At 56.5% G+C, this 13,450-nt stretch overlaps 2 protein-coding genes across 2 annotated transcripts; both read right to left on the reverse strand.

Moving 5' to 3' along the window:
* Nucleotides 1–226: 226 nt before the first annotated feature.
* Nucleotides 227–4,061, reverse strand: LOC134559125 (protocadherin alpha-13-like). The gene has a single exon (XM_063413659.1). It carries the CDS (start codon nt 2,831–2,833, stop codon nt 242–244), a length of 2,592 nt encoding a protein of 863 aa, XP_063269729.1. The 5' UTR covers nt 2,834–4,061; the 3' UTR covers nt 227–241.
* Nucleotides 4,062–7,261: 3,200 nt separating this feature from the next.
* Nucleotides 7,262–10,824, reverse strand: LOC134559270 (protocadherin alpha-13-like). The gene has a single exon (XM_063413876.1). The coding sequence runs from the start codon at nt 9,854–9,856 to the stop codon at nt 7,262–7,264; it is 2,595 nt and encodes an 864-aa protein (XP_063269946.1). The 5' UTR covers nt 9,857–10,824.
* Between the last annotated feature and the right edge of the window lie 2,626 nt (nt 10,825–13,450).

Raw genomic sequence — 13,450 nt, forward strand, 5'->3', positions numbered from 1 at the left:
GCTGGAACCTCGGGGCCCCTCCTGCTGAAATAGACAGTGATTTCACCCTAGGGTAAAAATCCTTCCCAGCGCATCAAGACTCAGCTGTGGATAGTAAGGGCTCTGTGGTAACATAATACCTTATTTCTGCTTCCACACACCAAGAAATTAAAAATTGAGAGAAGGACAAGTCCGAAAATGGAAATGTCCCTTTAAAATCATTGAACACCCAGTGCCCTCAGGCTGCGGGGGCGGAGCCTCGCTACAAGCCAGAACCAACCAAGGGGCGAGAATGCGCAGAGGACAAAAGAGGCAGAGGAGAAAAAAGGCGAGACGTGAGCAAGGGAGGAGCACTGACCGTGTGGAGGAGAGCGGAGGGCTCCGGCTGCGGGTCCTTGGGCGCGGCGCCCGGCGGCGGCGGAGGGAAGTTGGGGCTGAAAACCATGAGGTCGCTCTTGGCCGCGCCGTCCGCCACGCACAGGCTGCGGCTGTGGCGCTGCGAGTACGACCAGCTGCCCACTTCGCTGGCGCACACCAGCGTGGTGGGCCCGGGCGCCGACAGCACGGCCGCCCGCGGCGCCCAGCGCGCCGCCGCGTACAGCACCACGGCCAGCAGGAACAGGCTCGACACGGCGCAGATGGCCACCACCAGCCACACGTTGGTGGCCGCACTCGCTCCGCCGGGCCCCGTCTCGGCGCCCGGCGCCGCCCGCCACGACGACGACGACGACGACGATCCCGCGGCCGCGGCCAGCGCCGCCTCGGCCGCCTCCAGCAGCGACACGCTGAGCGTGGCCGTGGCCGAGCGCGCCGGCTCGCCGTGGTCGCGCACCACGATGAGCAGCGTGTGGCGAGCGCCGTCCGCCTCGTCCAGCGGCCGCGCCGTGCTCACCTCGCCGCTGTAGAGCCCCACGCGGAACGGGCCCTTGGGCCGCGCCTCCCGCAGCTCGTAGCGCAGCCACGCGTTGTAGCCCGAGTCGGCGTCCACGGCGCGGATCTTGGCCACCACCTGGCCCGCCGGCGCCCCCCACGCCGCCCACGCCCACAGCGTGCCCGAGCCCCAGCCCGCCGCCGCCGCCTCGGCCGCCGCGCCGCCCGCCTCGGCCGCCGAGCCCGCGGGCGGCGGCAGCAGCGCCGGCGCGTTGTCGTTCTCGTCCAGCACGAACAGCTGCACCGTGGCGTTGCCGCTCAGCGGCGGCTCGCCCGCGTCCACCGCGCGCACCTCGAACTGCAGCACCTGCAGCTCCTCGTAGTCCAAGGGCTGCAGCGCCCACACGCGCCCGCTCTCCGCGTCCACCGACACGTAGCTCGACGCCGGCCGCCACCCGCCGCCCGCCGCCCCCGACCACGACGACGGCGACGACAGCGCGCCCGCGCCGCCCTCCCACAGCGAGTAGCTGACGCGCCCGTTGCCCGCCTCGTCCGGGTCCCGCGCCCACAGCCGCGCCAGCTCGGCGCCCGCCGCGTTGTTCTCCCGCGCCAGCACCGTGTACACGGCCTGCGCGAACGCCGGCGCGTTGTCGTTCACGTCCGACACGGGCACCCGCAGCCCGCGGCTGGCGCGCAGCGCCGGCGCCCCGCCGTCCTCCGCACGCACCTCCACCTCGTACTCCGACACCCGCTCCCGGTCCAGCGCCTCGCGCAGCACCAGCGAGTACGAGCCCGAGAACGTCGCCTCCACACCGAACGGCGACGCCGGCCACACCCAGCACCGCACGCGCCCGTTCGCCCCCGAGTCCCGGTCCGACACGCTCAGCACCGCCACCACCGTCCCCACCGCCGCGTCCTCCGCCACCGGCACCGACAGCGACGTCACCCGCACCTCGGGCGCGTTGTCGTTCACATCCAGCACCTCCAGCACCACCTTGCAGTGACTCGACAGCGGGGCCCAACCTTGGTCCCTGGCCTCAATACGAAAATCAAATATATTCACTTCCTCAAAGTCTAAAGCGCCCGTCAGATGAATTTCCCCTGTCTTGGGATTGACGGAAATCACATCTTTTCCACTGGGCGGAATGAAGTTCGTCACGGCATAGGTCACCTCACTGTTAATTCCCTCGTCCGCATCTGTGGCGTTCACCCTCGTCACCAGCGTCCCCTCTGTAGCGTTCTCCGGCAGCTGCACTTTGTACACGGACTGGTTGAACTGGGGCGCGTTGTCGTTCACATCCAGCACCGAGATCACGAGTTCCATCGTGCCTGTCAGAGACGGCCGGCCCCCGTCACTCGCCGTGAGCACCAATCGGTGAACGGGAATCGTCTCGCGGTCCAGAGATTTCGTTAAAACAAGTTCGGGTTCAATGTTTCGCTCATTCGATTTTTGTAAATCCAGAGAGAAATGCTCGCTGGGGCTGAGTGTGTAGGAGAGCTGCGCGTTCGCTCCGATATCCGCATCCGACGCGCCCTCCAGAGGGAAACGAGACCCCGGCACCGATGATTCCGCGATGCTGAGGTTTTTTCGGGCGGCGGGGAAGATGGGGGCATTGTCGTTGATGTCGGTGACCTCCAGCTCCACATGGAAGACGCGCAGCGGCCGCTCCAGCAGCACCTCCAGGCGCAGCGCGCACGGCGCGCTCTTGCCGCACAGCTCCTCCCGGTCGAGCCGCGAGTTCACCAGCAGCGCGCCGCTCGCCCCGCTCAGCTCCACGCTCGCCCGCCGGCCCTGCGCCACCAGCCGCAGCCGCCGCGCCTCCGCCTCGCCCGCCTCCAGCCCCAGGTCCTGCGAAAGACGGCCCACCACCGTGCCGGCCTTGGCTTCCTCCGCCACCGAGTACCGCACCTGCCCGCCCGCCAGCGCCCAGGCCGCCTGCAGCACCAGCACCCGCAGCAGCGCCGCGCACCAACGCGAGCCCATCGCTGCCGCCGCCGCCGCTGTGGCCGCTGTGGCCGCAGTTGGTGCCGGCCCCGGCACGGGCCCCGCACGGCTCCCGCCGCCGCCCGCACGCAGCGGCTCTGCTGCCCGGCCCGCGCCGCCCCCCCGCGCTCACAGCCGGGCTCTCCGCCGCACCGGGGCGGAGCCGCCCGCACGCCGTTCCTGAGCCTGCAGCGACACCGTGCGCTGCTCCGCCGCCCCACACGCTCCGCACAGCGCCAGCGCCTCCGCCCGTCATGGCCATCTCCTCTTTTTTTTGTCCTCCAAACGTGATCGTCTGTCATTCTATTGTTTGGGCGCTTTTTTTTGCTTTTTTTTTCCTCTATCCTCTTCTTTACCCCTTCTTCTAACTCCCAAGAAGCCTCCGGAGCAAGACAGCAGAAAAAACAAGCCGGATCCACGAACTCGACTTACGGCATTAGTGTCAGACAGTGGAATATTCTAATCGAGGCAGAGGCTCTTGAGAACCAGCTTCACCCAGCGATTAGAGGTAAGGTCGTTGCGCACCGCTCATCTTCTTTGTTGTTTTCTTTCTCCCCTTTGTCGTCTTCCATTCTTAATTACCTCCTTGTTTTCTTCCTTCATAGCATCTTCTGTCTTTCTCTTCTCGCACTCCTTTTACGTCCTCCTTTCTTGCTCTCCTACCTTTGTGTGTACAGCAACAACATCTGCGACATGCCAGTAATCTCGTCCGTCTGTCCATCTGTTCTTCCTTCCTTTTCCCATCTTCCTCCTCCCCTTCACTGTCCTTATGCACATATACTTCCTTCTTCTCTCTTTGCTTCTTCCTCTCTGTAATCTCTGTCTTTTTCCATGTGATTACATCACACTCCCCATGAAGCACGAACGTGCCATTGCTTACAGTTCTCCTTCCTCTCTGCTGTCGTCTTTCATCTCTCCACTCATGGAACAAACTTCCTGCTCACTTCAAGTCCATGCCAGACTGAGAGAGGGCTATTGCCCCTCACGGTCTGGAAGGAAACCACGCTCTTCAGGCCCCATCCTCTCCAGGAGGAGAATCCACAGCCCTCTAAAACACAGGCCAAATCCCGAGGTACTTTGACATTAGTGCAAACAGACCTCACTGAGAACAAATAACCCAGTGGAATCTTCTTCAGGAACTCAAAACCATCTCATTACTTCTTCCTGAATGCTGAAAAAAATATGGAGCAACTACAGCTCCCAAACACTCCTCATATACCTTGGTGAAGAACTGTTCTTCAGGCCTCATTTGTCACCTGCATGACACACGTAAATTTCTGGCTTCATATTTCAGGCAGGCCAGCAGAGTCGGAAACACACAGCAAGAACGTCCAACCCCAGGGGCATTGCTCCCGTGGAATGCCTCTGCGAGCTCTGATCCACAGCATAAACGTACAAAGTCATTTTACCTGGGCCATTTGCTCTGAGAACACACCCCCAGCTCCAAAAACATCCACTCTGAGAAGTGTGTCAGGGTTCTTTCTTTGTCTGTGCTTTCTGCCATTTGCTCCTACTGTGTCTGGAAGCAGCGAGATAGGAATGGGAGGAGGCAGTGATGCTCTGCTGACCCAGTTCAGGAATCATACAACATTTCCAAATGGAAGGCATCCATAAGGATCATCAAGTCCAATTCCAAATCCAGGCACGCTTGGCCAATCCAAAATGACCATGGATAAATACCATGACTAAAGGCCTAAAAAGGTACAACTGCCTTTCAGGCTCATCTTTAGGTAACAGCAACTTACCTGAAGCATCTCTGGCTCCTTCTTCAAAAGACATTTACTTTCAAGGGAGGGAACTGGTTCTGAAGCATATTTTCTTTTAATGTTAATAGAGATTTCTGGGGAAGATGAATAGGGGAAAATGACTCACGTTCTGCAAAAGCCTCTGAATCGCTGAACAGAGCACTATGCTCCTTCATGTACTTTTATCACTTGTGAAGTAGAGGAGACACTGCAAATCTAAGGACATTCTCCCAATGTCAGCCTCGGCTTAAAAGACAGGAAAATCCATCCCTCATACTGATGGTCAGCTGCTGGAAACTCTGCTACCTGACAGCAGCCAAAATTCAGCAGTCTGAATTTCATCCACTGTTTCCAACACATTGATAATGCACAAGAAGAAAAAAATTAAAAAGATGGGGTTTTTTTTTGTAAAAGGAGAGAAGAAAACTAGGAGGTCCCATTACGCCATATCAAAATGCCAGGTCTGGCAACTTCTTGGTTATAGACAGAACTTTTCCCACTCGCTATCAAGACAAGAGCAGAGATGTAAACAAGGAGAGCTTTGGAGAAGGCTGACCAAGAAAGACTGATATTTGGAAAAGCTGCTGTTTCATCAACACCAGATTTTCAAAAGCAAGTGGTTCTACTTGTGTATGATAGAAGTCTTCACATCTGGCAGGAAGAGCATGGAGAATACCAAGGATACTCAGAAGAACCTGAGAAGATCCCAGGCAAGCAACCCTGAGTGTCAGCCATCCCTACAAGGTTTTCCAGTGGAATCCTCTATCCCAAGCTCTAGAAAGTGCATCTCCAGCTAAGCAGCTGGAGCTTTCTTCCCCAGTGATAGTCCTTATGCTACACAGAATTTCCACTTCCTCATTAAAGAAACTTCTCCACTCAAAGTCACCCTCCTCATGACAGAGGGCCTAAGCAATACTCCACGCCACTTGGAGGATTACAGCTGGAGCCCCCAAACTCTCCCACCAAAACAGTTCGTCCCAGCAATAAAACCCACTCTGAGCACGACCCAGGCCTTTGCACATCCCCACCTTCCCTCACAATTAGCTCAAAGAACCTACGAAGGGATGCAAAGCCACAGAATCTCTGGCGGACTCTGAAATTCACCTTAAATGTTCTGCGCTTTTTCAGCAATCTCAGATGGAAACACCACAGAGCTACACATTAGAGATGGTTAAAATACTGTGATCAGAGTGACAGCTCTGATCCTGATCCAGATTCATTTTGTTTTGAGACAACCACTCCAAAAGCTGAAGCACAAGCACTGTCACAACATAAACTGTGCAGGAGAATTTCTATGATAACATTGGGGCTGGGCTGCTCTGCAGGGTTTCGTGTGGCCTGGCAGGTATCAGGGTTAAGCATGACAAGGGGACATCCCATTTCTGCTAAGGCTGACCCTGCAAATGTTCAAGTAGGAGATATCAGGCACACCTAGAGAGATTACACTCTCTTCCTCATCACCTCCTCTTGCAAATCCCACTTGACAAGCAGCAATGAACCATCGTGGCAAAATCAACAGATGAGAAAGCTACTATAGATGTCCACCCCTACACAATGACCCCAGCAAGCTGAAGTCCTATCCTCCCACAATGCCTGTCTCAAAATAAGAGGGAAGTGGTTCATCAAACAATATTCAGTATTACATTTCCTCTTACCAACACATTTTATATAGTGACAATGTACCAGTGACAAGTCTCTTGCTGTTTTGGGAGAACTTCCTCACCTCAAAGGACTTTGTGGTCATTTCAATACCACTCAGCATCTCAAGATCCACAAGGCCTCCACCTCCAGAACCTGAGAGCCTTGCAAAGGATGCCAGGCAGAAGCACTCTGTACCCATCTTGCCTCACAGTTTTCTCTAGGTATCCTTCATTGTTCACTCTGGGACATGAGTTCTCAAGACAACCCCATCATCATTCATCCTGACACAGCCTGTGATCTTCCCAATGAATCTCAACTTCTGTGGACAAGTGGACAAGTCTTCCCTCTGCTCAAGGTCACGTGAAGAAATATCTGGGCCTTACTCTGTCCCTGCCACACTCAATTAAGCATGCTATAGTTTCCTTCCTTTACAGGAAGGATAAAAGATAGAGGGGAAAAGACGATAGTAAAACCCCAGTTAGCCTTTTCCACTTTCTTAATGAGTCTGCTGATGGGACCGAAATGCAGAATTGTTGTTTCCACAGGGAACCAAAACTTTTAAGTCCCAAGTCTAATTTAAAGTCCCAAGTGTAATTTTGTGTCACATCTCTTGCAAGGAAAATGACAGAAGACAGTTTTCAAAAATATTCCCAACCTAGCATCAACATGGTCAGAAGCCAGCAAAGGCATTAGGTTAATAAAAAGTGATTAGGCCACTGTCACCACCACGGCTTGTCTTCTATTCCTGCATCAAGCTGACACGGAAACCCTTCATGCAAAAAAGTAAAAAAGTGGCCTACAAGCTGGAACCTCGGGGCCCTTCCCGCTGAAATAGACAGTGATTTCACCCTAGGGTTAAACTCCTGCCCAGCCAGCAAGACTCAGCTGTGGGTAGTAAGGGCTCTGTGGTGATATAATACCTTATTTCTGCTTCCACACACCAAGAAATTAAAAATTGAGAGAAGGACAAATCCGAAAATGGAAATGTCCCTTTAAAATCCTTGAACACGCAGTGCCCTCAGGCTGCGGGGGCGGAGCCTCGCTACAAGCCAGAACCAACCAAGGGGCGAGAATGCGCAGAGGAGAAAAGAGGCAGAGGAGAAAAAAGGCGAGACGTGAGCAAGGGATTGGCACTGACCGTGTGGAGGAGAGCGGAGGGCTCCGGCTGCGGGTCCTTGGGCGCGGCGCCGGGCGGCGGCGGAGGGAAGTTGGGGCTGAAAACCATGAGGTCGCTCTTGGCCGCGCCGTCCGCCACGCACAGGCTGCGGCTGTGGCGCTGCGAGTACGACCAGCTGCCCACTTCGCTGGCGCACACCAGCGTGGTGGGCCCGGGCGCCGACAGCACGGCCGCCCGCGGCGCCCAGCGCGCCGCCGCGTACAGCACCACGGCCAGCAGGAACAGGCTCGACACGGCGCAGATGGCCACCACCAGCCACACGTTGGTGGCCGCACTCGCTCCGCCGGGCCCCGTCTCGGCGCCCGGCGCCGCCCGCCACGACGACGACGACGACGACGATCCCGCGGCCGCGGCCAGCGCCGCCTCGGCCGCCTCCAGCAGCGACACGCTGAGCGTGGCCGTGGCCGAGCGCGCCGGCTCGCCGTGGTCGCGCACCACGATGAGCAGCGTGTGGCGAGCGCCGTCCGCCTCGTCCAGCGGCCGCGCCGTGCTCACCTCGCCGCTGTAGAGCCCCACGCGGAACGGGCCCTTGGGCCGCGCCTCCCGCAGCTCGTAGCGCAGCCACGCGTTGTAGCCCGAGTCGGCGTCCACGGCGCGGATCTTGGCCACCACCTGGCCCGCCGGCGCCCCCCACGCCGCCCACGCCCACAGCGTGCCCGAGCCCCAGCCCGCCGCCGCCGCCTCGGCCGCCGCGCCGCCCGCCTCGGCCGCCGAGCCCGCGGGCGGCGGCAGCAGCGCCGGCGCGTTGTCGTTCTCGTCCAGCACGAACAGCTGCACCGTGGCGTTGCCGCTCAGCGGCGGCTCGCCCGCGTCCACCGCGCGCACCTCGAACTGCAGCACCTGCAGCTCCTCGTAGTCCAAGGGCTGCAGCGCCCACACGCGCCCGCTCTCCGCGTCCACCGACACGTAGCTCGACGCCGGCCGCCACCCGCCGCCCGCCGCCCCCGACCACGACGACGGCGACGACAGCGCGCCCGCGCCGCCCTCCCACAGCGAGTAGCTGACGCGCCCGTTGCCCGCCTCGTCCGGGTCCCGCGCCCACAGCCGCGCCAGCTCGGCGCCCGCCGCGTTGTTCTCCCGCGCCAGCACCGTGTACACGGCCTGCGCGAACGCCGGCGCGTTGTCGTTCACGTCCGACACGGGCACCCGCAGCCCGCGGCTGGCGCGCAGCGCCGGCGCCCCGCCGTCCTCCGCACGCACCTCCACCTCGTACTCCGACACCCGCTCCCGGTCCAGCGCCTCGCGCAGCACCAGCGAGTACGAGCCCGAGAACGTCGCCTCCACACCGAACGGCGACGCCGGCCACACCCAGCACCGCACGCGCCCGTTCGCCCCCGAGTCCCGGTCCGACACGCTCAGCACCGCCACCACCGTCCCCACCGCCGCGTCCTCCGCCACCGGCACCGACAGCGACGTCACCCGCACCTCGGGCGCGTTGTCGTTCACATCCAGCACCTCCAGCACCACCTTGCAGTGACTCGACAGCGGGGCCCAACCTTGGTCCCTGGCCTCAATAGGAAAATCAAATATATTCACTTCCTCAAAGTCTAAAGCGCCCGTCAGATGAATTTCCCCTGTCTTGGGATTGACGGAAATCACATCTTTTCCACTGGGCGGAATGAAGTTCGTCACGGCATAGGTCACCTCACTGTTAATTCCCTCGTCCGCATCTGTGGCGTTCACCCTCGTCACCAGCGTCCCCTCTGTAGCGTTCTCCGGCAGCTGCACTTTGTACACGGACTGGTTGAACTGGGGCGCGTTGTCGTTCACATCCAGCACCGAGATCACGAGTTCCATCGTGCCTGTCAGAGACGGCCGGCCCCCGTCACTCGCCGTGAGCACCAATCGGTGAACGGGAATCGTCTCGCGGTCCAGAGATTTCGTTAAAACAAGTTCGGGTTCAATGTTTCGCTCATTCGATTTTTGTAAATCCAGAGAGAAATGCTCGCTGGGGCTGAGTGTGTAGGAGAGCTGCGCGTTCGCTCCGATATCCGCATCCGACGCGCCCTCCAGAGGGAAACGAGTCCCGGGCAGGGTGGTGAGTTCCGCGATGCTGAGGTTTTTTCGGGCGACGCTGAAGATGGGGGCATTGTCGTTGATGTCGGTGACCTCCAGCTCCACATGGAAGACGCGCAGCGGCCGCTCCAGCAGCACCTCCAGGCGCAGCGCGCACGGCGCGCTCTTGCCGCACAGCTCCTCCCGGTCGAGCCGCGAGCTCACCAGCAGCGCGCCGCTCGCCCCGCTCAGCTCCACGCTCGCCCGCCGGCCCTGCGCCACCAGCCGCAGCCGCCGCGCCTCCGCCTCGCCCGCCTCCAGCCCCAGGTCCTGCGAAAGACGGCCCACCACCGTGCCGGCCTTGGCTTCCTCCGCCACCGAGTACCGCACCTGCCCGCCCGCCAGCGCCCAGGCCGCCTGCAGCACCAGCACCCGCAGCAGCGCCGCGCACCAACGCGAGCCCATCGCTGCCGCCGCCGCCGCCGCTGTGGCCGCTGTGGCCGCAGTTGGTGCCGGCCCCGGCACGGGCCCCGCACGGCTCCCGCCGCCGCCCGCACGCAGCGGCTCTGCTGCCCGGCCCGCGCCGCCCCCCCGCGCTCACAGCCGGGCTCTCCGCCGCACCGGGGCGGAGCCGCCCGCACGCCGTTCCTGAGCCTGCAGCGACACCGTGCGCTGCTCCGCCGCCCCACACGCTCCGCACAGCGCCAGCGCCTCCGCCCGTCATGGCCATCTCCTCTGCCGTGTCCTCATCCTCTCTGGCTCGGTATTTTTAATCGTTTCTTTTATTTTATCTTTTTTACTTTTTTCTTTTCTTTTTACTCCTGTCGCTTGCCGCCTCCATCTCTTTGCTTTTTATTCTGTTTTGCTTTTTCTTCTCTTCTTTCTCTGCTTTCCTCTTGTCCTTCCTGTCCAATGTTTACTGTCCGCTCCCTTTTATTTCCATCCGTCTCTTTCATGACTCTGCTCCCATGTTGCCGCTAACCTCGGACGCCGTGACCGAGGCACTCAATGACGGAGCCAGGAGCTCGAATTACGGGGCATCATCTCCTCCGCACGGGACAGCAGCGAATGGGAGATCACAGGAGACCAACTTCACTCAGCGTTAGAAGAGAGCGTCGGTGTATCCAGGTAATCTCCTTGACTTACCTCCTCTTGATTTCTCCTCTTTCTCACCTTCCTTCTTTCACTCATTTCTTTTCCTGTCTCTCCCCCACCTCATCCCACCTTTTTGTGTAGAGAGACAAAATTGCTGTATGCCTGCAAATTCATTTTCTTTCCTTTCCTTTCCTTTCCTTTCCTTTCCTTTCCTTTCCTTTCCTTTCCTTTCCTTTCCTTTCCTTTCCTTTCCTTTCCTTTCCTTTCCTTTCCTTTCCTTTCCTTTCCTTTCCTTTCCTTTCCTTTCCTTTCCTTTCCTTTCCTTTCCTTTCCTTTCCTTTCCTTTCCTTTCCTTTCCTTTCCTTTCCTTTCCTTTCCTTTCCTTTCCTTTCCTTTCCTTTCCTTTCCTTTCCTTTCCTCCTTGTTCTTCCCTCGCTGTCCGTTCTTTCCTTGCTGCATACTCTTTTTCTATTTTATTACCGGTTTTTTTACATGACTACACCGTTGTCACCAGGGAGTGCAGCCACACCATTACACAAAACCTCTGATTCCTGTTCCTCATCACTTCTCATCGAGGCTTGCACAGGGTTCCTCAGTACTCTGAGGACACAGAGGTCCTCGACTGCACAGGGCATGTACAGATAATGTTGGTGCATGCAGAGAAAATGTTGGTGCATGCCTATAATCTCCTCTGTCACCCCTTCTTTCCTTTTTGCTATCTTTCTTCCTTGCTGGATTTTTTCTCTTGCAGAGATTCCTTTGCCTTTCTCTTCTTTTATTCCTTTACTTACCTTTCTTTCCTGTCTCTTCCTTTTTCTTTCATGCCTCACACTACCTTTCTTGAGTCCTGTTCTGCATCCATACCTTTATTTTTTCCTTTAGCAAAATGATTTCTAAAAAAAATGATTTCTAAATGTCTCCATCATCCTCTTCCTGCATCAGAGACCTGCCCTTTGATGGGAGTGCTCATGGGGACCTTGCAGGCCTCCTGATGAGGAACCACTGTCCTGATTTCCTCCAGAAAAAGTCAAGTACAGAGATTGTCCCTACACCCCCTCTCCCCTTCCCTCCCCATCAGGAACAAAGCCACACTCCTCACACTCCAGTCCCCTCCTGGACCAGCAAATAACACAGCAAGGCAGAAACATGACAAAGAACAGCTGTACTACACCAGAAAAAGAATACACCTCCCTTAGGATCAGAACATCAGTCCACTAGTTCCTCGACATCAGTGCAAACAGGCTGCAATAACCACAAACATTCCATGAATTCTCTCCCTTTGGAACTCAAATGCATCCCAGCCCACCACACCATTCTGCCACAAACACTGAAAATGCACAGTGCAACCACAGTTCCTAAGAATTCTTCACGTATTTCAAGGAAGAGCTGTTCTTCCTAACTCATTTTCCACCTGCTTGATGAATGACAAGCTCTTGCTTCTCCTCTCAGGCAGGTGAGTGTCACAGAAGACAGGAAAAGAACCACACCAGGACACGCAGGTGTGCAGAGTGGGAGAAAAGTGGCCAAGTTTATTTACAAAACTCAATTTATACATTTCCTATGGGGCCTGTGGATTGGAGGATGGAATTCCACCTCTCAAACAACATTGCTCAAGCCAACTGTTAATCAACTTTCCCTTCCCACTTAGAACTATGTAAACAATGAAAGACGGGAAAACATCGCCATTGTTTATATTACAAACTGCGAAAAAGTAAAAATTCTGACTCCAATATCAAGAACATTACAGAAGGCTTAGAAAATCTTCAAAACCAGGGTGACAGGAAAGCTCTGCCAGAAAAACACACCAACAACTTCCATACTCAGAGGCACTGGCCCCCAAGGAATACCTCTCACTCAACACCATGATCCACCCAGAAATACACACCAACCTAAACCCACGGCATTTTCCCTGAAAACGTGCCCTCCACTCCCAACACATCTATTCTGAGGAATACATTCGAGGCCCTCCTCCATCTGTGCTTGCTGCCAACTGCCCAAACCATGCTGCAAGAAGCAGGAAAGAAATGAGAGCAGACTGTGGTCCAGCCTGGCAATTCTAGACTATTTCAAGTGGCAAGGAAGTCACAAGGATTGTTGAGTCCAACTCCCAGTCCAGACACATTCGGTCCATCCAAGAGGAAGACACCACAACTAAACAGGCATAAAGGTATAGCTGTCTCTCAGACTCATCTTCTTCAGCCAGAAGGGACTTACCTGTAACATCACTGCTTGCTTCTTCACAAATGAAGAATTTCCAGAGCACAAAACTGGTTTTAACACTAACAGAGACCATTGGGAACAACGGATAGAAAATAATGACATGAATTCTAGAAAAGCCTTGAAATCATTGGGCAAAGCAGAACGCACTCCTATCGTGGGGGACGGGCACCACAAAGCTGAGGAAGGACATTGTCTCAACATCAACATCAGCTCAGGAGCATGGAAAAGTCATCCTACACACTGGTAGAAAATTACCCACATGTTTGCAACGGGACAGCTGCCAAAACTCAGTATCTCATAGTATCTGGTATTACCAACACATTGGTAACAGGAGAGACAGAAAAACAAGACCGTGAGAGCTTGGTAAGAAGGGAGAAGAAAGGCAAATAATCCCATTCCACTGCATTGAAATGCATGAAGGGAACAGCAGGGCATACAGATATGCAGAACTTGTGGAGGACTGGAGAAATCCCAGGTATCAGTAATGCCTGTGGAGCCTCTCCTTGACATTTTCTACTAGAATCCTCTGTCTCACACCCTGGGGAATGGCAACTCCACCTAAGCACACATTCTCCAGTCCTGCAACAAGGACACAGACTGTTCTACAGATCATCTCCCTCAGGCAAGACCCTTCCCTGCTGAAGGTCATCCTCATCCCAACACATGCCCAGGCCATGCCTTGTGCCACCTGCAGAATCTCAGTCACCACACCACAAATCCTGCTATAAGAATGTCCTTTACACA

Source organism: Prinia subflava, chromosome 16, assembly GCF_021018805.1.
Source record: "Prinia subflava isolate CZ2003 ecotype Zambia chromosome 16, Cam_Psub_1.2, whole genome shotgun sequence".
In the NCBI taxonomy this organism is placed as follows: domain Eukaryota; kingdom Metazoa; phylum Chordata; class Aves; order Passeriformes; family Cisticolidae; genus Prinia; species Prinia subflava.

Coding starts and splice junctions, on each gene's coding strand:
- LOC134559125 (XM_063413659.1), bottom strand. CDS start 2,833: ATGGGCTCGCGTTGGTGCGCGGCGCTGCTGCGGGTGCTGGTGCTGCAG.
- LOC134559270 (XM_063413876.1), bottom strand. CDS start 9,856: ATGGGCTCGCGTTGGTGCGCGGCGCTGCTGCGGGTGCTGGTGCTGCAG.